This window comes from Parasteatoda tepidariorum, chromosome 8 (genome assembly GCF_982258835.1).
Source record: "Parasteatoda tepidariorum strain Cologne lab strain chromosome 8, Ptep-v5.0, whole genome shotgun sequence".
In the NCBI taxonomy this organism is placed as follows: Eukaryota; Metazoa; Arthropoda; class Arachnida; order Araneae; family Theridiidae; genus Parasteatoda; species Parasteatoda tepidariorum.
This window is the reverse complement of record NC_141762.1, coordinates 85,176,827-85,203,929: the sequence shown is the minus strand read 5'-3', so window position 1 is coordinate 85,203,929 and position 27,103 is coordinate 85,176,827. Positions and strand designations below refer to the sequence as shown.

At 27.7% G+C, this 27,103-nt stretch overlaps 2 protein-coding genes across 2 annotated transcripts in view; both read left to right on the top strand.

Annotated features, from left to right (window-relative positions):
• Positions 1-13,535, top strand: part of Ipo9 (Importin 9) — a 50,234-nt gene extending 36,699 nt beyond the window's left edge. The window contains exons 20-25 of the mRNA XM_016060163.4: positions 2,062-2,235; positions 3,371-3,537; positions 3,625-3,758; positions 6,044-6,156; positions 10,743-10,836; positions 13,020-13,535. Of these exons, the coding sequence (XP_015915649.1) occupies positions 2,062-2,235; positions 3,371-3,537; positions 3,625-3,758; positions 6,044-6,156; positions 10,743-10,836; positions 13,020-13,216 (879 nt within the window). The 3' untranslated portion in view covers positions 13,217-13,535. The remainder of the gene's footprint in view (positions 1-2,061; positions 2,236-3,370; positions 3,538-3,624; positions 3,759-6,043; positions 6,157-10,742; positions 10,837-13,019) is intronic.
• A 6,371-nt stretch (positions 13,536-19,906) lies between these two features.
• Positions 19,907-27,103, top strand: part of Bmcp (uncoupling protein Bmcp mitochondrial) — a 60,529-nt gene continuing 53,332 nt past the window's right edge. The window contains exon 1 of the mRNA XM_043054763.3: positions 19,907-19,979. The gene's annotated coding sequence lies outside the window, so the exon portion shown is untranslated. The remainder of the gene's footprint in view (positions 19,980-27,103) is intronic.

Below are 27,103 nucleotides of genomic sequence, written 5' to 3'. Positions count from 1 at the left end.
GTTTAATTTTTCTGTTTCTTAATTCCAAAGTCATTAAAATAAAGTTCTAATCGGTGATTAAAGCGAGAAGGAAAAAAATAATAAAGAGAGAAATTACTTTCCTCGCTCCTCTTCAACACACCCACGCATTCGAATTTCTAATCCAAGGTTACGAATCATTTTAGAAGCGAAAGTCGATTATCAAAAGATGTATTCCATTATTAAATTAAATAGCATTTTCAGTTTTCAATAATAATTTTTCGCGACAGGAAACTATCACTGCCGACTTATTTGTTACGCTTTGAAAGCCTAAACATTGTAAGTTCGTAGTGTGGCCAGTGCTTCTTGAAAAAGATACAGGAAAATTCAGGAATCATAATATAATTTTATTAAAGTAAGGGCCAGAGCCCCAGAATCACAACCTTGCATGCTGGTGGATAGGAAGAGAATAGCACATTTGACCTTGGAAAGAGGGTTTTTATATCTTTCTGGACAATATATTTAAATGTTAATAGGTCTCAGTAGCGTGGGACTGATCAATTTCCCAAGCTACTAAAGCCACATCCTCACATTTTTTGAGATAATTAGATCAATATTATTACTTTCTTGTGGGAAAGGTTTTTAAACATTTGCGTGTTAGATAAATGCTCTATTTATGGATTATATTTAATATATAATTGTTTTAACATTACATATATATATGTATATATATGTATTTGTATATATATGTATATGTATATATATGTATATATATGTATATATATATATATATATATATATATATATATATATATATATTTACATTGAGTTTAGTGGAATAAAACTTATTTATATATAACAGAATTCACTAAACAGTGGATTCTGTTCAAATTGTATCTCATTATGCACTTAGTAAAAAATGTCTTTTCCCAAAATTATATGCCAGAAATAGGAAGTGAAAAATAGTTAATAGTACAGTGCTCGAAAAAGAAACGAAGCACTCTGAATGACTTTTGATCTAATATAGGATTGTCACGTTCTAGAACTGAAACTGGATGGTTTGCCTTACCTTAATATACCAATGTGCTTGTCATTACCAAATAATAATGAACTTTAAATATACCAATTAATTTGTGCAAATAAAATTAGGCGCAAAAGCATACTTTCTATGAATAGACATGCCATTATTTTTCAATGGTTTTTGGATTTCGGACTCTCCTTCAATATAACGCAATCTGAGAAATATTAATTTTAAAATTAATTATTTTTCATACGCAACAGGAAAAATTCATTTTTCTTGTTGTGTATTTCGTCATGCCTCGAGAACTTTTTAAGTGAATTCAAAAAATTTTTTATTAAATTATAAAATTCGTTTATCCAAAGATAATTCTAGCGGAAAAAATAAATTTTAATAATTGTTATTATTTTATTAAATGATAGTTGAAAAAAAATTTTTACATGATTTTAAAGAATGTAATTTTATGTGACAAAATACAAAATGTAAATAAAATTGATTGAATAATTCTGGAGAAATCGAATTTTAAAAAAGTGGTATATCTAGTACATTTGTCACATTAAAAATTATTCAGCATATTTTTTTTTTTTTTTTTTTTTTTTTTTTTTTTTTGCTCACTGTATATTATCCACCAATTCAAAATGTTGCTAAACTACCAATTTACTGTTTTTCAAGAACTGTGTTATTTTAATTACTATTCTAAGTTGGTAACAATACTTTGTTACTATTTGATTAATTTTTGTCTCTTTTCGTCCAGCTTCCTCTATGCCATCTATAAAAATACTGCAAAATGTCAATATAAAGAAAATATCCACATTTTTGAGAAAATGTTTATGATCTAATATTTTAATATTTTTTAAAAAAAAATGATAATCCAATGACCACCAAACTGGTAATTTTTTTTTAAAAGAAAAAAAAATTATCTATTTTTTCTTAGACAATTCTTTTTTTACCTGTGAAGTATAAATAGCTCAAAATTAAAACGTTGTTAATTAAACTGTGGCTTTTTTTTATTTTCATTCATAATATTAATTCTATTTAATAATTTCATATATTTTAGGTTTATAACTATTTGTGTTACCCCTTAGGTTGTTCAATTGTTACTTGATCCTAAAACTCCAGAGTGTGCCTCAGCATTTATCGGTAAACTAATTTCACTCCTGATTTTAAAAGCAGGAACCATCATTGGAGAGAAAAGTGAATCATTATTACGTGCTGTACTTAGCAAAATGCAAAAATCTGAAGCTTTAAGTGTTCACCAGGTAATGACTAAACAGTAACAGAAAGTTAAAATTTTTCTTTTCTGTAGATTTTGTATCTTAAAGAATTTTAAAGCATCCAAACTTCATAACACTCATAATAAATTTATCCTTTAAGAATTGTTGAATTATAAAAGTATTGTTTTTAAAAAAATTCTCACCCTGAATTAACTATTATGTATTTGATAAACTGAGCCCCTCATATCATAGAAACATTGAAATAAAGTAACTATGAACCACTAAAACAATATTCAACATTTCTTTAAAGGCGTCAATAAATTATCTTTCTTAAAAAACTTATTTTTGTAGCATTTTATATTAATAATTTATTTTATTTTTCATACTCTAAAGTATCGCTGGTTGTATGTTAATGGTTCTCCTATATAATTATTTATCTGCAAGAACTTTAATTAGGATCAATTAAAACATTTATAGTGCTATCCTGCTGATTTATTTTGTTAAAATAGAGATTTTATTTTATCTGTAGATTTTTTTTCTATTATTTAGTCGAAACTTTATACTAAACTATTTTTCTATTAGTCGAAACTTAATCATAAAAATCCTTAACAAGAACATGTCAACGAAAAACAGATTTGTTTAAATTGAAATAAAATTCAGTGTATATTTGGAAATATAATGTTAATATTTATGATTCTTATTTCAAAAAAGAATGTAATAATATGTAATTTTTGTGTAACAAATAATGTGCAAAAAAAATGTTGAATCCAAATTAAAAGCATAATGATAATCAAGAAAAAAGAATTTAAAAAATTGTTTGATCATTATAATTCTATTTTTGTATAATAAGCAGAATTTACCTGTTAATTGTTCTTTATTTATAATAACTTATGTTTGTTTTTTTTTCTTCCCATTTTCTTATTTAATTTTAAAAAAGTACCACCGTCGAAGAATACAGCCACTAATTTTTTGCTTGATTAAATTATTATATTTGTAGATCGGAAAATTAATTGAATGGTAACTTCAAAATGATCCTAAGCAATATTTCTTGCCTATAAAAGTATTTTAGTAAATTCCCTTTAAATTAAATTAATGTAGCAAATCTTAGTTATGTTTTATTATTATTTGTAATATTATTCTTTTAAGCTGTAGTAAAATTAATTTATTGTGTTTTTTACAGAGCTTAATTATGGTATTTGCCCAACTAATTAGTAAACAAATTGAGCCAACATTAGAATTTCTCAGTAGCATACCTGGTCCAACTGGTCAGTCTGCTTTAGAATTTGTTCTCGATGTTTGGTGTCAGTGTTTTTCATTATTCTTTGGAGCTTATGAAAAAAAAGTCAGGTGATTGGTGTTTATTGTTTATGATACTCTTTTTAAATAAACTGCAAAGATGGCAATACTCATTACTTTTTATTTTCTTTATTTTAGTGCAGTTTCCCTGTCCTTGGTGTTGCAACATGCCTTAAAAAATAATGACCAAAGAATTCTTAACATTCAAGTTAAAGGAGACCAGATACATGATTCAAGTGAAGGAGTTAAAACTCGAGCTAAGACTCGTCAAAGTAATTTTTAATTATAAGTTATTTACACCTGAATTATTAACACTAATAAAACTCCTTAATTCATATTAATTCAGATCTGCAATCAATTCAAATAGTAAAAAAAAAAATAGGGCACATTTTTATGCAGTGTGGTCTATTATGATTGCCATTGATGTATATTTTTAAAATCCTTGTCAAAAATTAAATACAGAAAATAAGCACATTAGGAGTTTAAAATTAATAGTTAAAGGTGACTGTTAGAGTTCTAATAATAGTTTTCAGATAATTATTAAAAACACCAAGTTTCATCAAGCGCTTAAAATGGTTTTGGTGTTTTTCACCCCATCTTATTCAATAGTGTGGGGTTTTATTTTCTTTATATATTATATATTATTTTCTTTATATATGTGTGTGTATTCTCTAATATTTATAATTTTTAGACAAAGAATGTAAAAATGTATATTAAGGGCTGTCATTACAAATCACCTTGTTAGTGTACGCTTTTTGAATCTAGCCAATAAATGTTGCGTAATTCATTGCAATTCCATTGTTCTTATTGTCCACCTTTTATAGCAACAAAATGATCCAGATGACTGGACTTAAGCTGTATCATATTTTTCCTCAAAATTTTAATAATTTTCATCAGTGTTGGCAAATGTGATCCATGCCTTAAAAACCTACCAGGATTTAGTTAATAATACCAAAATTTTATTTTCAATATATTTCTTCTATTTTACATCAAATTAAATACATATTCAAGTTTGCCAGTTAGTTTAATCAGTTGTACTTCATTTGTTGATAACCTACCAGGCTTTTGTTCACAGTATGACATTTTAATTTAATATATTTTTAACATTTTATACTATATTACTTATTTGTAAATTAACTTCTATTTATTGAGCCATTGAGATTCGTTAGTTGATAATTTAATCAGTTGTACTTCAATTTGATGTTCATGTTAACAACAATACATCATCTCATCATTATAAGATTTTGCCTTACTAAATACTAGAATTATAATGTAATACTAATTATATTCATAAGATATGTTACTAATTATAAAAACAATATACATTTTTTTAATCAAGGAATAATAAGTAGTCTTTCATTAATGAAACAAACCAAATAAAATACATACTAATGTATGGTATTTTTTTATTTATTAAGAACTGCTGTTGGTAACTAATGGCAGTTATAAATGCATTTTTGAATTAAAATATATTTAAAATAATTTTCTATTTATTATAACAAAAATATGTAACAAGATAATATACTATTAAATTTTTTACTGCTTATTTATTAATACAGTACAGAACCCGTTATCCGGAAATCAGAAAACCAAAAAACCGGAACGAAATTCGATAAATTTTCCCGCCATTTTTTTTAAAAAATGTTTTTTTTCCTCATAAGATTTTTTGATTTTTCTTTCTTTTTTAAAAGATGTTTACCTTACCATCATTTGGAAATAATCATTAGTATATTACTTCATCGTTTTTTCCTCTTTTTAAGACTATTTCCGAATATATATATTTTTTTTTTAGTTGGGTTTATCAGTAAAAAAAATGGCCTTTTGTAGCGATTCAGAAAACCGAAAAAATCAGTTATCCGGAATAGCGATGGTCCCGATCGTTCCGGATAATCGGTTCCGTACTGTACTATAATAGCCGTGAATTTATTGAAATAGAGTACCTTTCTCACATGCAAGGATGTTCTAATTCAGAAATGGCGTACCTGTGGTACTTGACGCGCGTGCAATAAATTACTATTATTGTGAAACAAAAATTTTTTTTAAAAAAAACTCTTAAATACTAGTGAGCATTGCTGGCAGATTTAGAAATAAGTGTGTATAACATTTTTCATGACATAAGGCTCACTGTAATACCCACTCCTCTGTTGAAGTGGAAACTGATTTTTTCTTGGGAAGTGTGTAAGGGTGAGGTCAATAAGATATAAAGAGAAAACGAAATTAAATTGCAAGTTATAGAGAAATGTTCAATAGTAAATTTTGCACAATTTTGTAAACAGGTATTTTATTGATAAATTCTAATTTATCAACGGTGAAAAGCTATATTTCAGAATTCGGCTAATTATGGCCGAAATATAAAAATTATGACTAATTAATTTCGGCAAAAAGCGTCAAACTTAATGTTATTATACATACAAAGCGTTTGAAAAAGTATACGTTTTACCAATTCTAATTTCAATTCAAAATGTCTTTTCTCCAAAATTTGTATAGAATAGATATTTTTTTATTAGATTTCTGTATTTTATATTTGATTAACTTAAATGCTTTTTTCAAATTTCAGCTCCTGAACAGTGGACAACTATACCTCTTCCTGTGAAGATTCTGAAATTGTTATTGGAAGAATATACTTCATCATCTGTTCTACAATATGGCTCAGATGAAGTATCTTCCGATGTAAGTTTATAATTTTAACTAAGTGAAAAAAATATTTAAAATTTACCAACTAGTGTTAAAAAGTTAAATGTTAATGTTAAAAGTTAATTACCAAATAAAAATTAATTAACAGACAATGAATCTTGTATTTTAGTGTTAACTTCATGAAATAATTTGACAAATTAAATTTCAAAACAAAAAAGTAGTGAGTAATTAATATTTTTTGTAGTGAATTTTTCAAGAAACATACCAACTCTTCTGAATTTCTGAAAAGGCTCCTTAACTCTTGCCTTTTCTCCGTAATCTTGAATGGACAATTACAATCAATTTTTTTTTTTTAATTTTAATGCATTCAGAATCCCTCAGAACTCCCAGAAAACATATTATTACTTTTCTAAGAAGGCTATTTATTTAGTTATTTTCAATCAAAAAACGCTTACTTTCGTTTTCGCCTGAAACGGGGAGTCACGTGATTATTCACGAGCTGACGTCACACGTGTCCATCTGCCGTTCACTTACAATAGCTGTGCTGTGAAAACCAATACGTTCTTGCTTTCGTTTATATTTTCTAATTAAATCCAACCATTTTAGATGGTCTAAAGCTATCTGTATAAAAAATTGCGCCTTAATATCGCTTAATTAAAATGTGGATTTGATATAACGTATTTTTACAATGTTAAATTTCAGTGGTACCCACTGAAACATTGTTAATACTTGACGAAATTTTCTAGCTCGGAATATTAAAGATTTTTTAGTTCAATAAAAAAAGTGCATGGTATTGCTCATAAATGATGCATTATAAATACAAAATAACTTCGTTTTTTCATTTTTTAACTATAATCTTAATTTTAATGTATACTTCAAGTTCATTTGGAAGATTTATTTTCATCTTAAGTGAAAGAAATGTTGGATCAATTTCTTATGTAGAATAAATAGTTTTAGATTTTAAAATGTAGGACAGCTTAAGTTATTGATAATTTTTATCTATTTATTCTAGCGTGAATTCAAAGCATGTAATTGTCTTCACAGCAGTAGCCTCTTAAAAAACTTACGATCCCAGCAAAACTTTAATATATATATATATATTCCTGCAGATTTTATTAACTTTACTTTAATTGCCTTAAACTATGCTATAAGTATTTGAAATCAAGCATATGCATTTATTTAGTTCTTTATTGCAGAAATAGGAACAAAATTTCATAAATGCATATAAAAAAAAATTTCGCCATAGCAAAGTTCCTATTTACTCAAAAAATAAAAATATTGAGAAAAAATATCAACATTACTGTTTATTTTTTAATTATTTAATAAATTATAAAGAATGTGCATTAGAATTTCTTTCCATTTTGCATAAGTTAATTTTTTATTTTTCTTCTCTAGCTTTAGTGAAACAAAAACTTCCAGCTTAATGATATTCGCTGAAATTTTGTGGATAAATAAGTTAATTAGATATGGATAAATGAGAAATTAAGTGAAATTTTAAGTATAACTAGATTATGGTGATGATGATGGTCAGATATGTTTCAATGGACTAGATTCTTGAAAGTGTTGATACGTTTTCGGCTATACCGTATGCATAACCTGAGATTTTTTTAAAACTGTTTTATTATTTTTTTTAAATTAAAAATGTATAATGTATTAATTTTACTATTTTAGAATTCTTCATTGCAAGCACTGACAAATAGATTTCAAAAATAGGGAGGGAAATTAACAATAATCATACTTTATTAATACTATATTGCAGAAAAAGGAATTAAAATTTAAAAATAAAAATAATTTCGAACTGTAACGGAATTCCTATTTAAGCTAGGAATAATAAATATAAGCGTTAATGTGTATTTAAATATTTAATACATAGTGAAACAAAAAAAAAGATAACACAAACTGCATTAGTAAATATTTATTTAAAAAGAAAATCCTTCAACTCTAGTAATAAATAAATAAATTAAAGAAGCAACATTAAATTACATTATTTCAATTTTTGATCATTAGCACATAGATTGTAACGATGATGGACTGATATTTTTCAATGAACTAGATTTATGAAAATACTGATTTGTTTTAATGCAATAACGAATTATAAAATCATCCATCCTATATCAAAATGTATGAAATTTCTATCTATTCAGCGACTTATTTTAATTAAGTAATTAGGTTGTAATGAAGCATTATTTTAATTTAAAAGTAAATGGAATAAAATTGTATTTTCTATGAACTTTAACACCACTGATTTCAGCCGGAAAAAAATTTTGATTCGCTGTAAAGAGCTACATAATCATTTCTTCAGATATTTTAATGATAAATAACAACGTTTGAAGTTTTAAAATCTTTCTTTCATTTTGCACACCCTCTCAGAACCGTAAATTTAATTCACAAAGTTTTTACTGATAATTTACAAAGGATGTTCATACGATATACGTGATATCAAAACTAAAAGAGCATTGAAATAGCCTTAGCGGATGAAGACGGCACGTTTCCCTTCGGCACATTTGACGTCATAACCAATCATGTGGCTGTTTTTGATTGCATCACTTACGGAGGCCTTTTGGGGCAATTTAAATGTTTAATAACTAAATAAATTAACATTTGCCGCAAAAAACAATCACATTTTCGGTTTCCGGGGAGAATTTCCAATAAGTTAGGTATGAAAATAAAAAAATTTATGATGTGCTGTAATTGTCCATTAATCAAGACACATCCCAAATTTTAGATTATCAGAAAGCCAAACATAAATTTACCAAAATTTCTCCTCAAAAGTTTATTTTGTATTCCTTCTTCTGTGATTTTCTCTGGGAGTGTGTAAACTTTTTCCAATCATTCACATGGCCACCATATATATTTATAAATTAGAACTACAATTATTGAACTTCAGAATCAATCACTAATTTCTATTTAGGGTCTGTGGCAATCGAACCCCCAAGCGCATATTTACTTTGAAATTTTCTTCTTTTTTTAATTTGATTCAATAAAGAAAAGGTTTAATTGCAATACTTAAAAAACAGAGGTTTACTGGTAAATTTTCTTATTTTACAAAGTGTCGGAGGCTTATTATTAAACTTGATTTTCGTAATTTCTAGTATTCTATCATTTTGTATAAAAAAGTCAGTCAATTAACAATTATAGCAATTAACTGAGATTTTTTTTTTTTAAATTGCAGAATTCTTTATATTTATTATATTTTTAACAAATGTTTCATGAATTAGATTTTTTCTAATTATTTTATACACCTTTGATCATTCAATTTTTAAATAATTAAAATTAAGAATTCATGAATCAGAGAAATAGGTTATATACTAATGAATCATATACCAGTTTACTTTTGACAAAAAAGTTCACACCTTTGATCATTCAATTTTTAAATAATTAAAATTAAAAATTCATGAATCAGAGAAATAGGTTATATACTGATGAATCATATACCAGTTTACTTTTGACGAAAAAGTTCAACTGCAAGCATAGTTCATATCAAGTCTTTAAATTTTATTAAGCTAGTATTTCAGATATTACATATATATATATATATATATATATATATATAAGCACAAATTAACATGAAAAACATGAATAAAATATAAAACTAAACTGTAGAGAAACAAGAATGGTAAAAACAATAGTCGTTATCAAGACACATCTATTGCTATAAATGCGATATTTCTGAATAAAGAATAATTATCCTAAGATAAAAATTATTCTTTATATGTGTCGATATCGCAAAAAACATATAGTTGAAAAATTATGAAATAAAAGTAATCAAACTTAACGGCGTGTAGTAAAATGCGGTTTTAGATTTAAAAGTATAATAAGTAAACAGTTAGTGAAATTAGCGAAGAGGTAAATATTTTAAGTGGTGCTTATAGCTTGAATCGAATAAAATAAATAAAAATATATATTTGATCGATGTAGAAAAACTTTTAAGTAAGTAAAATATTAGTGCTGCCATCGATGAGAAGAATTAGTAAAAATTCGGAAATTAAATTATTAAAACCCAAAAATGGAGAAAAGGGAATTAAAAATGCGTTTATAGACTTTATCCTTCATTCATACTTCCTTACATAATTTTATAGAATACACATTTCTATCATTCATAGGGTGACTTATTTAAAAGTCAGAGCCTGCACATATGGATGGAAGGCCGTTTATTATATATATATATAAAATATAAATTTCCCAGCTTTGTAATTTTTACATTGAGTCTTTATAATGATTCAAAATAAAAAATAATAGAGAATCTCTTTCATTTATTTATATTTGTAATCACATTTTTATCAATTCAGTATAATCTATAATCATCTTATAAGTGTTTTACTAATTGCACATTTAAAAATAATATATATAAATTGTAACTAATTGATAAAAAAAAGTAGTTACAAGTTTTTATATTTGAAGGTTTTTTTAGCTCCTGCATTCTTGTTTAAAGATCTCTTTAATTTCAATTAAACTTCTGTGTACATATCTCCATATTTTTATGCATTTTACTTTATTTTGAATAAAACTGTCACAAAAACCAGCAACTTATGATAAAATGTTTTTATGGAATATATTGAAACTTTTTTTGCAATTAGATGGTTTTAATGTAAGAATGTTTGCAATGATTTTTTTTTTCACAGGAGGGAGATATTGATGATGGATGTGAAAACAGTGGTGAAAGCTCAAGTTTTCTTGAAAGTGAATCTTCATCCGGAATAGTTTCTGACTATATTGGTAATTTTTCACAGTGACTATACACATCAAAACTCGGTTATTAAATATAATTCTTTACAAAAAAAAGTTTTAATAATTATTGCCAAATTTCAATAGCTTTTATTTTGATGACAAACAAAAATTGACGTGTGATAGAGAGGAGCGGATGTCCATTAAAGTCTGATATGAATATAATTAACTATTTAATTAAGTGAAAGAAGAAAATATGTTAAACATGGGACCATACACAAATTATACAAAAGTGATGGTGTGAAAAGTGATTGTTGAAATCATCTGTGTTACCTGATTTGTTATTTTAAATTTTTAAGACTCTTGAATTATAGTATAAGAAAAAATAACTAATAACTGTTAAATTTTCTTATTGTGTTATTTTTTATTGGGGACTAGGGTGTCATATTAGTTTACTATTTACGGTGCAATCAAACATAAATCATAAAGATCAGTTGTTGTAAAAATTTGAATTGATTTTCTCTCTAGTTCTAATTTATAAAGTAATAATAAAATTTTCATGAATTCGATTTTCCTGGTTAACTGAAGAATCATTCACAAATTAATTTTTTTAATGTTTACTGAAATTCAAAATTAGTGAAATAAAATAATAATAAGTAACAAACCAAATTATGATTTTAAACCATATTATATCATCAAATTAGTAATCTAGCAATAAATAATTTCAATTCAAGGTGCACTAAATAATAAAAACAGTTCCTAGAGGAGGCATATGACTTAAAATTAAATATGTTTTTAAAAAAAAAATTTAATTAATATTTTAATTTATATATTAATGTTTTTAATTGTTTTTTTATAGTTTAATGTGTAATAAATGTTTTATTCATAGTTTGAAAAAACGTTTCTGTTTTATGCTACTGCACTTTTTTATTTCAAAACTGCTGTAGCATGTTATGAAAAAAATATATATGATAATTATAAATTAAATATATAATAAATATAAAAAATAGTAAATATAAAATAAAATCTAACTTTAATGCAATTTATTTAACATATAACTGGTAAACTGGTTATTAACAATAAGCAGTCAGTCTTCAATGCTCTCAATTAATGAAAAGTTTTCAGAATGTAGCAATAAGCAAGAACAGTTGAACTGTAACAAATACTTCCATTTTTTTAGTTTTTATTCTTATTAGTATTATGAAAGATTTCTTGTAAAAAGTTTACCTTTATTAGAAAGAAAAAAGAATACTGAAAATACTTCAGTTAATATTCTACTAACACTGAATGGCTACAAACAAACATTGAATTTTGAAGTCAGGATAATGTTTAAATAAACACTTTTTCTTTGAATGACTTTGTATCTTTTAGTACAATTCTGCTAAATATATTAATCAAAGTTTAAATATGCGTTTGATTTCGTATGTTAAATTAATAAAAATGAGTTTTATTTTATGGTGCAGGTGGGTCATTCTAAAAAAGGGCGGCATTGAAAAAAAAAAGTTTCATTTTTTTGAAATTTATAACATAAATGCTTTAAAAATTGTCAAGTATCCTAATTTTATGAAAATAGTGTCCTAATATAATTTATCTTTTTATTTTTACAATTCCCACTTATGTAAGTTATTTGTTATATTCTGAACCCAAGGGTTATTCTATAATAATTCTATTAGAACATGTGTGAAAACAAATATTTTGAGCTTAGGAAAAATTAAATCTGCTATTAACTAGAAATAGCAACTTTCGTTAAAAAAAAAAAAAATTTAGTTTTTGAAATCAAAATTGCTATGAATGTTCTCATTCTCTTTGCTTTTTTATACCCCTGAAAAGCTACTTTTCAACAGTTGTAGTTCTAAAAGCAAAAAGATTTAAAAACTTATTCTGTAAGTAGTCAGCTCACAGTTAATGAATTCTCATTGTTAATAAGTCTTACTTTTGTTAATTACATTCAATGTAATTGAGTGGATTTAAAGTAATCGGTTGCAATAACTATGTTTATATTCTCACCTTACTTGCATGTAATAAAATATATTTAGTCGGAGTGCTATAAGACAAAATTAAATCTAAAGTGAGTGAATTAAATCTTAAATTAAGCCTTTACCTAAAGTGAATTTTCCGTTTAAAAAAAGACAACATATTGAAGTATTTTAAGAAATATATATTTACTTTTATTCATAATTTAAGTTATAGTATACTACTTCAAAAGGTTTTCTAATACCTATTTACTTTTTCAGAAAATTCATATAAGAATGCAGATTTGGAAGATGACCCCGACATATTAAATGACCCCCTCTATAACATAGACATGACAACGTACCTCACAAATTACCTCCAGCAGCTATCTCAGCACCCTTGCTTCAGTATGTTCTGTGCACATCTACAGCCTATGGAACTGAGGGAACTTCAAGATATCAGGGAAAAAACCTCTTGAATATGTGATTCCAATTGAAAATGTCTTAATCTGTGTCTGTACATATATTTGTGTCAACAATACTAAAGATAAACTATTTTTTCATCTGCATTTTGAATCTTATTAACAGAACTTGATTCATTACTTCCTGGTTTTATCAACAGAATCAAAAAGTATTTAAATGTCAACAGTTAATGTTTTTCTCAGTTTTGTTATAAATTTTTATTTTGTTAAATAGACTTGTGTTATGTTTAATTAAGGCTCATGTTTTTGAAAAATCTTTAATAAATAGAAATTTGAATATATTTAAGTACAATAAATAAATATTTCTATACATGTTTATGCTTAGTTTGTTTGTTTGACAAATGTCGAATTATTCACATCCCATAATTATGGATATGAGTTATTAAGTAGTCCTCTGGAATCATTTGTTTGTTGTTTGCGTGTAGTTTTAAACTTAATTATATTTTCATCTAAATGATAAAAATAAGAAGGAAGTAAAAAGTCAACAAAGATAAGCATTGCTTTGAAGTTTTTAAAATTATGATCAAGGATCCTTTTCTTTTGTATTAACTAAATTGTTAAGTCTATCAATATCACTGAATGAATAATGAACTGATAATTATGTTAGAAGTTATCAGTAGTTCATCAGTTAGTCATTAAAGGTCTACTTACTCTGTAGTTCATTAACCCAAAATAAATTTTTTTGACATTAGTATGTTTAAATAATGGAGGAAATTTTTTTTTGAATAGTTTATAAAAATGTTAATATATAGTTTTTTTCAGAAATTTAAAAAAAAAAGTAGGTTAGAATGTAGTTAATTCCAGGTCACATATTTGTGTATGATATTGATACCCAGTTATTTACCGATAATCAAAAATGGCATATTCGCAAATTTTTAAGAAAGTATCGCTTTTCCGTCTGTTTCTTTTCGACTTTAAGGTTTTCCCGATTTTAACCTAACTATTCGAACACTGCTAGTGCTAAGATGTGTTGAAATCATCTTATTTCTTTTAAAATATTTAAAACAATGTAGAACTATTTTGCGCAGGAGCTATAATGTGCTGACAATGAAAAAATAAGATACAGTGAAACCTGTCAAGTTGACCACCCTTGTAAGTTGGGCACCTGCATAAGTTGACCTCAATTATCAAGAACGGAATTTTTCCCATATAATATAAAGAAGCAAAACCTTTTGTAGCTTGACCACCTGTCTATCTTGTATGTTGACCACTGAAATAAGTCAATTTTGTCTGGGAGTATTATGAAATTCTATTCTAAAACCCTCATAAGTTGACCAGAATAAAAAAAAAATTCAAAAAATTTTCTGTCATTCTTGCAATGTATGTTAAAATTTCACTTGTTTGGTGAAATAGTGTAAAAAGCTAATCTAAACCCATTTGTGAGTTGACCATCAGGGGAAACTGTAAGGGGTCAGCTTTTGACCATTTCTTTCATCTGTTCATTGAAAACAGGTGTGTTAGTTGAAAAGTTGCTCTTCCAGTTGCAATAGTGAGCATTTGAATAAATGAATGCTCTGAAATATGCGTTGATCCTTTTTTTATGGTCTTTGATCCTTAAGTGTAGTAAATAGATTTCAAAGTGTTCAAATAATTTTATTTTGTCAAAGTTTTCAAATTACATGTTTTCGTGTTCTGATATTTTAAGAAATTATATTTATTAAACACTTCACATGCATAACTAGCGAAATAATTTCTTTTTTAAAAAATAGTTAAATATTAGAATTATATGTATCAAATAGAAGTTCATTCAGGTTTAAACACATTTCTTAAGATATTCATTTGCATATTTTCTGAATAAAATTTTTAAGTCAAGTAAAAAAAAATTTAAATATATAGCAACATGATATAGGAAGCGAAAAAGTAAACAATGACCCACCCCCTCTATAAGTTGACCACTAAAACAATGCACCACAAGTGGTCAACTTACACAAGTTTTACTGTATTATTAAAAAAATGCATATTGTACTTTCCCTTTTTTGAAAAAAAATTCAAGAAAAAACATCTTTAATTGGGGATATAAATTATTTCTGTTTTTTTATTTATCAATTTTATGTATTGATTCAAAGAATAATTATGGTTGTTTTTGACAAATTATTCTGCCTGCACAAAAGATAATCAGGCTCTTGTTAACTGATGCACAGAAGATGTATCTGATTCTGAAAATTTTTTATACTCTTAGTCTCTTCTTTTGCATCTTTTTTATCTTTCATTATGTCGCAATCTTTTTCCATGCTAAGAATCCACCCTTTCTGGAGTTTATCAAAAAATAAATAATAATTAATGATTTACAAATGATAGAATTTTAATTCCATGACCCAGTTCTCAAATCCTTAACATTCTTTACCATGTTGTAGCCCAGTAAGTCCAGAAAATTCTCCTTTTGATTTTGTAACAAATTATTTTTACGAGGTTAGGTTGTTAAACCTTTTTCTTAACTGACTGTTATTCAAATTGTGTCGATTTATATATGGACAAAAAAAAACTAAAGTAATTAGATTTTATCAAATAAAAATGACAGATCTAAAATTGAAAATCAAGAAATAAATATCATGGCATCATTTTGCTATCTTGAATTCCTTTGTGGATAAAAATGGCGATTTTAGTGAATACATAATAAAACAAAGAATAACTGAAGCAAGAACCTCTTATAAAAGGCTAAATAAATTTTGGAGAAAACCAAATATTGAAATAAAGCAAAAATATCGATTTACAAAGCTATTTTCAGAGCAGTGCCACTACAAGATGCAGAAACATGAAAACAGAAAAAATTGAAAACTTATCAAAACAAATGCTTAATGTATATTTTTTTTAATTTTCTGGCGATATTAAATGAAAATCTCTTGGAAAAAAAGCTGACTATAAAGGAAGAGATCATAAAATTGAGGTACAGTTGGCTTGGTTTTGTTCTTAGAATGCCCAATGAAAAACATCTATTATGCTTTCGTGAGCCCCAGAAGGAAAATCAGTAAAAGGGAGATCTTGACTTATTCTTCAGCATTCGATTTTAGGTAAGCTCAAGATATTGGGAAAATCTGGTTAGGAAGAAGCAAGCTTTATTTTCAAGAACTGGATAGAGATACTTTGGGTGCCAAAGAACACGCAAAAAGTACGTTAAGTTGTGCAACTATCTGTACTAGCCCCTCGGGTTTTGTAGTCTCAGATCGCTTAGAGACTACAAACACTCTATTTCTAAATGTGTGAAATAAAATGATGAAGACTATAAAACTCATAATCTGAGATCGCTTTTTTTTTTTTTTATCACGATTCCCTGCCATTAATTGCATGTTCCTTTTAATTCATATGTAGTTATCCAAACTCATTAGGCCAAACAAAAAAATTATCAATGCTGCACAAATTTTTGTAGTATTAAAATGTTTATTTAAAAAAAAATTAAGCCTAATTGATCGATTAGTTTTTGAGAAATATAAATTTAATAAGACTTTTTTTTTATTATATTTTATAATCAGCTTAGCGCAGCCGATCCTCCCCCCCCCCTCTTTTTTTTAGATCACGATTATTAAGATATGAATCATGAACCTAAACCTATATTTCATATCCGGCTTTGAGAAGTTGACCCAATTTTCAGTCCACGACTATCAATGTTGAACTTCCATAGCCTTGTAATTTTGACTCAGAAGATAAGGAAACTCCTAGATGAAGTATTGGAACAATTAGCCTTTGTGGAGGACTTTTTTTAAGGAACTAAACCGCATTTCCGTTGCCCGGGGAGAGAAACCTCCCACGGTTAACTCGAAGGTAAGGGGGCTCTAACCCATGGTCCGCCTACCATCAAGGATAATTTACATCGACATAGTGATCGGTGCGAACCGGGAGCTACCAGACACGTCTGGTATTTTAACAAAGAGAGGAAAATTTCCGACAGCAACGAGTGCGGCTCGATACGACTTATTTTATAACCGTCGTTAAACAGCTGACCCAATTTTGGATTTACGACTACTAATGTTTTACTCCGTAGCCTTGGAATTTTGAACCATATTAAGAAGACAAGGTAACTCCTGGATCAAGTATTGGGAGAAATTTGCCTTCGTTGAGGACTTTTTGATGGAACTGATCCGTATTTGCGTTACATGGAGAGGAAGACCACGGTAAGCCTGACGGCAAAGGGACTCTAACCCACGATCCGTCTACCACTGAGAATATTTCACGTCAACACTGTGGTTGGTGCAAGCCTTCGCTGGGATTCGAACCCGGTCACCTCATTGGAAGGCGAATGCTCTATCACCTGAGTCATCGAGGCTCGTTACGGCTTATTTTAAATTTTATTGCTCAGAAAGTATAAAGATGATTTCATGCAAATTTTGTAATTTTTCTCTTAAAATTAGTGCATAATTTAAATCCGCCATCAACCCCATCGTCTAAACGAAAACTTCAGAAAAAGTTCGATTTTTAGTCTTTTATCGCCACTTAAAATATCGATTGCTTTAATTAGTTGGGAGGAAAAATTTCTCAGTATATAGTTATAAGTATTTTCTTTAAATTTTCCTTTCTTAAAACCTACTTTTTCGCCCCATATTTTTTTTTTCAGCTTTATTATTCTTTGGTAAGCTTATACTTTTTGCATTTAAAAATGAGATGATTGGTATTTCTGTCCCCGGCATTTTTATTTCGTCAAGATCTTAAATACTGTTATGTCGGTGTTCCTCAATAGAGGCCTTTTGCATGTTTTTTTTTTAAACATTTATTATTATTTAAACTTGAACTATTATTATTAAACATTTATTATTATTTAAACATTTATTATTATTATATAATTTTTATTGCGATGTATTTTTTCATTAAAGTAAATAACGCTTTATCGCCATTTTAATTGTGTCGCAATGATATAATGATAATTTCTTAAAATACGTAGAATTTTTTAAAAAAAATCTGTAATGTTAAAACTGAAATGTTTATTAAATCGATTTATTTTATTATTGCAGATTGTAATTTTCGAAACATAATTTCATTCTGTACGATGATCGCAAAGCTACAATTATTATAATTTTTTTCTTGCAAGGGTAAAAAACTTGGCTAAATATTATCAAATATTTATCGAAGATTATGATATAATGTATGTATCCATCAATAATTATGTATCCTCACATGTAATCATCTTAACTAAAGGTAATTAAGATTACAATTGTAAACAAAATATGATTACTTTGATTATATTATAGATTTGACGGGATTGATTACTTTTTTTATTAGTTTCTAAAAATTTATATTGTGTATCCTGAAAACTCTGATTAAAGCGTCTGTATTAGTGACTGAATTATCAGCGCCATGCCAGTTTCCCAAAATTTACTTTATGAAATCATCTTGTAATCGTATTTAAAAATGTCTTTAAAAGATTTCTTCTATTGTTTTTCCTTTCAAGAGTAAATATCTTAAAGGAAAAAACACTCATGTTCATTAGACATCCCTTTTATGGTAGTTTCAGAAGATTTCTCCTTTGTGGAAACTACCCTAAAGTTTTTAATTTTCAACTATTATATTTGTTAAATATATGACTTATGATTATAAAAATTGGCAGTTTTAATAATACATCATAGGAATTGCGCGAAATTTTCTTTGCACTTGAAGTTAATATACAAAGTATATTTATTGGAAGTCTTATAAAGTATTAAAATAACAACCTATAAGTCATTTTTATTTAGTGAGTCATTTTTATTTTTATCAAGTGAAAAATATATTTCTTTTGCGAAAATGCCTGAACTTTGCAAAAAAAAATACGACGCATTCAAATCTAATAATTATAAACGAAACCATGGAACTGAACATAAGTATTTTAAATTTATTAAAAGTTGGTCTAAAAACATATATTTATGCAATCTATTCAGTTTTAAAATTTTTAGAAAAGGAAAAGCTAAAAAAAAAGGATCAAACACATTTTTCAGTGTAAAAATGTTTATTATAAAAATGAGTATTACATAGCTGCCAACTCTTCCGGTTTTTCCGGAAGATTTTATTTTAATATTTAAAGTGCTAGAGAAATTCATGTTATTTCACTAAACTTTTTGAATTATAATAATAATTTTAAATCAGTTTGACCACCACTACATATAAATAATTACAACAAATATATAAAAGCATATTAGTCCTTACAATAGCGAAAGCATATTAGTCCTTACAATATAAATTTATTTTTGAGGAAGGTAGTTTTTCGGTAATTGTTTGTGAAAATCCATTCTCGAAAAGAGTGAATGCTGGCAGGTATGGTATTATAAAACTTTAACTACCCACTCTAAAAACAAATTGGAACTTAGAAATTAAAACATTCTCTTCCCCAAAGCTATTATAGTTTACAAAACATAAATAAATTCCCTGCCATTTTGCAATAGTAACGCAGTGGAAAAATGAATTCTATCTATTCTATATTTTAATTATAAATTAATGTTATTCTTAAAAAAAAAAAAAGTTATAATAAAGTAACCATTTAAAAATTTGCTGACGTGCTTTTAGAGATTACTCAATGAGATGACCTTGAAAACTCTCTCTCACTGTTATTAACTCATTTTGCAACCAAAAGAATGGTTTGCTGATGTATGATTCTCTTGTTTTAAAGAAAAAAGGCGGCGCGTCAACTTCATTAAATGCAGTCATTTTTTGATCAAGTGGGTTTCACGTGTTATCCATAATGGATTTCCTAAGGTAGTAGTCAATCGAAGCAAGAAATTCCTTTAATGCAGACTTTCCGTTTCATCAAACTCGGAATCAATGAAAAAATTTAGAAATTCTTGATTGCTCTGGAGAAGTGAAAGTAAGTAAAAATGTTGACTCCTTAATTTTTTTGATAATCTATTGCAGCGTGTGCTAGAGTAATTGTGGTTTTCCACAAGATCACTAAATTATACTGTTCGCTAAGTTCCCATTTCAAAGAAAAAAAATTTTTTTAATGAGTCAATCATTAATATTAACTTCATAGAAAAAAAAAATTTTATATGTTGTGTACTACGTTAGAGCAAATGATTCATTTTCGACTGTGTTCTAAATCCCGCATTTTAAAATTAAAAAAAAAATTTAAAATTCTTTCCTACAAAATTTTAATGCAATATCAGAAGAGTAGCAAAATAATCTTCAAATTCATTATAATTCATTTCTTATCATTTACGCCTAGTTTGCCTTCTATGAAACAATAGAAAAAAACTTTTGTATTTTTGCAATTATATTGCAAATTTGATTCAATGCATTGCAGTAAAACTGATTTTTTTTTTTAATTATAAAGCGCATAAGGCCCCAATGCAGTGTTTCTTAACCTTTTTGGTATAATAGACCCTTTTAAAAATTTTTACGAAGTCACGGACCACCCCCTGTGAAAAAAATTATTGCAAAAAACATCAAGTATCAGAAAACATTTAATTTTATTATTTTAATAGTCTACAAAATTTTTAATGTGAAGGTTGCTGCTGCTTTTCCTTAATTAATAAATTGGATTAGGGGATGGTATTCGACAAAGCAACGCGCATATCGTGTTCAACATTCAATCGATTTCGATGTTTTGATTTTATTGTCACAAGTGTGGAAAATCCCGCTTCGCAAAAATTCACTGTAGCTCGCTTTACAAGCAAAGGGTAGGCTTCCAAACATTTTAAAAATTAGGAGTAGTCAGCGGACCCCCAAAATATGACTCATGGACCCCTTAGGGGTCCATGAACCACAGGTTAAGAAACCCTGCCCTAATGTCTTCCTTTCATCTCCTCCTGTTTACTGTGTCTTTGGCTAACTCAGTCGATTAAATTGGTTTCTCTCATCGGTCACCATATTTCTCCATATTTGTTCTCGACCTACCTCTCCTCCTCTTTCCATCTGGTGGCCACGTCAATGCGATCTCTTGGCATGTTTTCTTAATGGCCAATCCAGTTCCATCGTCTCTTTTTTTTTACATCTATTGTTGCTTATTTTTTTCGGCCAGTAGATTTTCAATATTTCTCTTAAGCATTAATTCAATTAATTCAGTTAATTCAATTAATTCAGCAATTTTCGTAGACATGTTTCTTAAGGGTTTTGTTTTCTTGCTGCTTCGATAGTTTCCAATTTTCCCTGAAGCATAACAGAACAGATTTCACTGTTGCATTGAATATATGCATTATTAATTTCATATTCAATCATTGTGATGCCCATTTATTGAAAAGCATTCTGAAAGCCCACTTAGGAGTGCTCTTAATGTCCTCGTCCTTACCACCATGAGTACTAAACAATTGCTCCAACGTTGTCTTTCAATTTCCTTCGAATCGACAAATAATTTTGCACTTGTTTAATTTCATCCCTTTGGTCTCTTGTATCACCGAAGTCAAGCATCACTGGCTGCGGTCAGTGTGCGGGTGGGTGAGCACTTGGCATCAGTCTGCGTAGGGATCGAGGGTGTGCGGTATTGTTCCTAGTTAAACTGTTTTTCCGTAAAGTGCTCGACTTCGAGCGCAGGTCGTCGAGCTTCCAAAGCAAGAGAGCCATCCTCCCTGCAGAGGATCGAAATTGAGATAGCATATCTTCGGATCTACCTCAGGGATGTTTCCCAGACCGTCGCCAATAGCCCATTGTGTAGCTCTAGTGCAATCTTCTTTTTTAAATAATTTAATATTAAACAGAAAAAAAATATGAATATATTATAAAATTTATACAGCTTTATCAGCGCTAATTTAAGAAAAATTGATTAGCTTAAACTCCTTAAAAAATTTGAATAATCGCAGTCAATTTTGCGTAATCCATTGGCGTAAGCACACTACAAATCGAATTATCCCCCCCCCCAATGTATTTTTAAGAAAAAACTTTAAAATTAACAGATTTTATAATCTTTAATCAAATTTAGTGAAACGAAATTTATCTTGTAGTTCTAAATCTTGCCTCACTTGATTCTTTTAGCCAATATCAATGTAATTATCGCCTTTTCAAAAAGGAAGAGAAAAAAGATAGGAAATTGAGGAATTATCTCAGTGTTTCTCAGCATTTACGTACCCCTAGGAAACTGCTTAACTAATCAGATTAAATTTCAAAAAAAGGTTTAAGTCAAACTTGAATGGAAAAAGCACAATATTTTACAACTATTATTCAATTTTCTCACACCACATGGAGTCCAGGGGGTAAAAGGCAGTTATTTTGAAAACAAAGAAGAATGTTAAGTCTCATTAAAGAATGTTTAAAATTTCTTATAAATTTTGTAAATGAAATTACTAAGCGAAATCAATAACGTATTATTACCATTTCCAAAAAATTGAGGTCCCGCAGTGGGCTGATCGTTAAGACACGGTTCCCAGCAGATCACCGGAGTCAAGTGTGCGGGTGGGAGACCACTTGGATCAGTCTGCGTAGGGACCGAGGGTGTGCGGTATGGGTCCTCGTTAAACTGTTCTACCGTAAAGTGCTCGACTTCGCGTGCAGGTCGTCGGGCTACTGAAGCGGGGGTGCCATCCCCTCTGCAGAGGACCAAAATTGTGATGGCATGTCTTCGGGTCATCCTAAGGGATGTTTCCCAGACCGTCGCCAATAGCCCATTGTGAAACTCTAGTGCGACGTAAATGAACTACAACTACAACAACAACAAAAAATTGAGGACACTTCGTTCTTTCAAGGGGCCCCTCATTCAAGTGCCCCCTGGATCTCAAACTCCTAGTTCGACCCCGCTTTATGTAATTGTGCAATTTTATATAGCTGTTTCAGGGCCTGATTACCCATTAGGCCGGACTAGGCCATGGCCTGGGGCCCCCAACGATTAGGGGCCCCCTTAAAAATGGATTTTTTGACAATAAATTTTAAAAAATTAAGCAAAACAATGATTTTTTAAAATGTTGTGATTAGTTTTTAGTTCTAACTTAATAAAATAAAGTAAAATTTAATTTATTATTATTTATTTTTATTTTAAATATGCTTTCTTAAATGAAAAGATATATAGATACTTTTATATTTCAATAAATAAACAATATATGAAAAAAAATTTCATCTAAGGGCCCCAAAAATTTAAATGGCCTAGTGCAGGGGTCGGCAACCTTTTGAAATGAAAGAGCCAAAAGTTGCAATTTTACAAAATTTTCCGCTTTTAAAGAGCCACTAAAAATTTTTGATTTAATACTATAATATTTTTTTATGTATATATGATTTTTAATTTAAAAAAAACGGTTTTGAATACAGAATAATATTTATTCTTTATTTTTAAAATACGCTAATAATTTTTTTTAAAATTTAGTTTTTATTTAATTTTTAATCTTTTTAACTTATTTCTTTTTTTTGGGGGGGGGATAAGAATATTTGGGTCATTAAAATTCGATGAAAATTGTAAATTTTCTTACTAATTCTTGTCAAATTTTCAACAGAAAACGCGATTTTTTTTATTAAATGTGCAACGAAACACAATCTTATCAGACAGATTTTTTAATAATTCTTTTTAATTTTTCATAGCAATTCCGTAATAATATTCATTTATATTATATCAGAATTTTTTCACAATTTTCTTTTTTTAAGAAATATGTACCGTCTATTCTTGTTATTGTTGAAAGCAATTTTTAAGCACTTAATTATTAAACATTTAAATAAATTTTGCATTTTTTTGTCAAGGCAAACGTTAAATCGACTTATGATGAAGTGCTAGAAACGATGGTCACATACTTTTTCTATTTATTGTAATTTCTATTTCTATTTATTTTCTATTTATTGTAAACATTTATAGAGCCTCTAGCTTTCCAACTAAAATAATTTAACATTTTTAAAAAAATTAATTTAATGAAAGTCACTGAAAGTAACGATCTTCTATTATTTTAAATATCTTTTATACGCAAAATTACAACATTAATGTATTTGATTGCTAAATTTAATAATATGCAGGTAATTCGGAGTGACCGCACTTAATATGCATTTAAAGAAATTTTGTTTCAAGTGAACGCAAAAACGAACGGATAGAGGTCACACGTTAGAATTTTAACAATCGAAAACACTGTTGAGGAAGGCGAGTGTAAAAAGGCGATTAACGATTTTTTGCCAAATTAAATAACTTTATTAATTAAAAACTTCAACATTCACCTGGCAATTAAACAGGCCTGTTATTTTTACTATTATTATGAAGATTATAGCAATATATTGCATTAGATATTTTTTAAATTTATATGCTTGTTTTTTCCCTTTTAAATTTTAATTTACTACATCCGCTGAAGTAGATTTTTATCTTTATTTTTGACAAGGTTTATAAAAATTTATATTAAGGGTGGTCTTTTCATAACATCATGTTTTACATGATAATAACATGTGATACACATCAAAGGCTTCAAAAAATGTAGATGAAAATTAAATTAGTATTTATTCATTAAACTGAAACATTAAACAGAAAAATTATCAGACATCAATTATGACTCGTGCATTTTTTTTAAACTCTTAATCTAAGTAGGATTCTTTCTGATGCATTTCAAAAATTATATGCGTATTTATTTAATTTCAGTAATTTGATTTGCGAATAATTATTTTTAATGCTTATTTATTACTAAAATTTTATTTTTCATTTTCATTTAATAATTTTATTTATTTTTATTATTCATTTTATAATTTACATTGTTATTAATATAAGAGCTGTGACTAAAATCTTGAATGGGGATACAGAAATAGTTCTTTTTTTCTGGGGGGGGATGAACTAGTTTTGGAAGCACAGATAAATTTTTTCACGCATTCTTGCCTTAAATTTGTAAAATGCTAAATTTTTTATCCGAATATTTCTTTATGTAAAAATAATACTATATAAATAATAAATAAAACTTTAAAAAAAAATTCAACTATGTATTCAAACATTGCAGCATGATAAATCATAAATAAATATTTTTAAAATTTGATGATTTGTAAATAATGCTTTACCGAAGAATGTTTAAGTCTTTTTTTAAAATATTTAAAAAAAAAAATACCCTTAAATCGCAAAATAATTTTTTTTTCTAGTTAAGGTAGTTAAAGTACAATTTTGTTAATTATTTATTTTGTTAATTATCTTGCCTTTTAATACAAAACTGTGAATTGAGTTTTTACATAATTACAAAAATATTAAGTTTCTTTTTACCAATAATTAACTTAAACAAATGGAAAATTTTTAACTTAAATCTAAAATATAAATAAAAAACATTAAATACATACGAAATACATCAACATAGTAACAAAAAAGATGAAAAAAAAATTATTTAAAAAAAAACTGCAGCTTTGCTATTTTTAAACACATTACATTTTTAATAAAATAAGCATTAGTAAATTTTTGTTCATAAAGGATTGCAGTTTGAACTTATTATAAAAACAACTGCTACGAACAAATATAGAATTTGATTTTTGAAATTTAAATTAAATAAGATCTTTGAAAAATAATCTCAACTGAAAAAATTAAATTTAAAAATAAATTACTATTTTAAACACAAAATTAAAAATCTTAGTAAATAACTATTTAAAAAAAGGAAAAAGAATTCCTATATTTAGAATTCAAATGTGATTTATCTGTTTCCATCTCAAGTTCCTACTAATGAATATAAATAACGCAAAAAAAATTTAATTGCTCTTTTTTCTTTCTTTTAATCATTTTACAGTGGAAAAGAGATTAAAATTTTTTTATCTACTTCATAAAAATCAATTTTTACCCATATATATTTTTAAAAAATATATTTTTTTTCTTTTTTGAAAAAAGTCTTATACCTAAATTTTGAAGCAATAATTGAGGAATTAATTTAATAAGAAAATAACAACATATTTAATGAAATTTAATTTTACCTTAATATTTAAACAATAAGACTGCAAATAGTAAATATTCATAAAAAATTTATACTTACATTCAATAATAATATTAATTTATAAGATATGCTTTGAGTAACTATGTACTTGTAAACTGGTACTGGACAGTTAAAGACAGGTCAGTGAAGTAACTGGGGAGGGGAGTGAAATGAAACTGGACAGTCATATAGAGAAAACCACAGCTGTATGTGCATTGAGCCCTTTCCTTCCCTTTCTTAACGACATGGACAAAGATATTGTCTTTATTCTTAGAAAGAGCAAGAGAAAACATGAGAAAAAGGCATTTCTAGATAAATACTTTTAAAACACCCTGGATTTTTCAAGTTGACAGAAATTTCCGGGGTTTTGTCTGCTGTTTCACAAGATCAGAGTCGCAGGCATCATCCTTTTTTTGTGCCTTTTCATGGTGTCGGTAACGGCATGCTCAAACAGACAACAGACTTGCCACTTTTCCGGGTGAATACTCGGAATCGAGTCGGAATGAGACACCCCTCTAACCGGGCTTAACGACAAGCCTGAGGGTAGCGGTTTGTAATTAACGATTATAAGAATAGAAAGCTCTTGAGAAATTAGGTACTTAAAAATATTTTTTCTTATTTTTAAGGACTTTGGTAACAATTTATTAATTTTTTCGTATGGAACTGGAGAGCCGCAACTTTACATCAAAAGAGCCACCTGTGGCTCGCGAGCCACAGGTTGCCGACCACTGGCCTAGTGCCCCGCGTACGGCCTGAGCTGTTAAAACCCACGTGGCAACCATCTTCCAAAACCGTTCTGTCGGACCTACGTCTGCCGGATATTCTTAAGAAGCACTTCCTAGCAATTTTCTACGCAAGGAGTTCAATAGGAGCATCAGGAGAGGATGGACTTGCTCATGCGCACAAGAAGATTTTAGAATACGAATTTTATTTGATTCTTGATTGTTCGATTAGTTGGATAGCATCTATTGGCAAGTAAGTAATTTTTATTCATTTTTTCCTTTAAAAAAAAAAAAAAAAAAAAAAAAAAAAGAAATCTGTATACTGTATACTTTGTGTAAACGACAACAACACGTAGCCTTCCGTTTTCATGTATGTATCGTAGTGTTTTAACGGTCCCATTACAAATGCTGTTCTTAAAATGTTAACAATTCCCGTATAGATCGTTCTT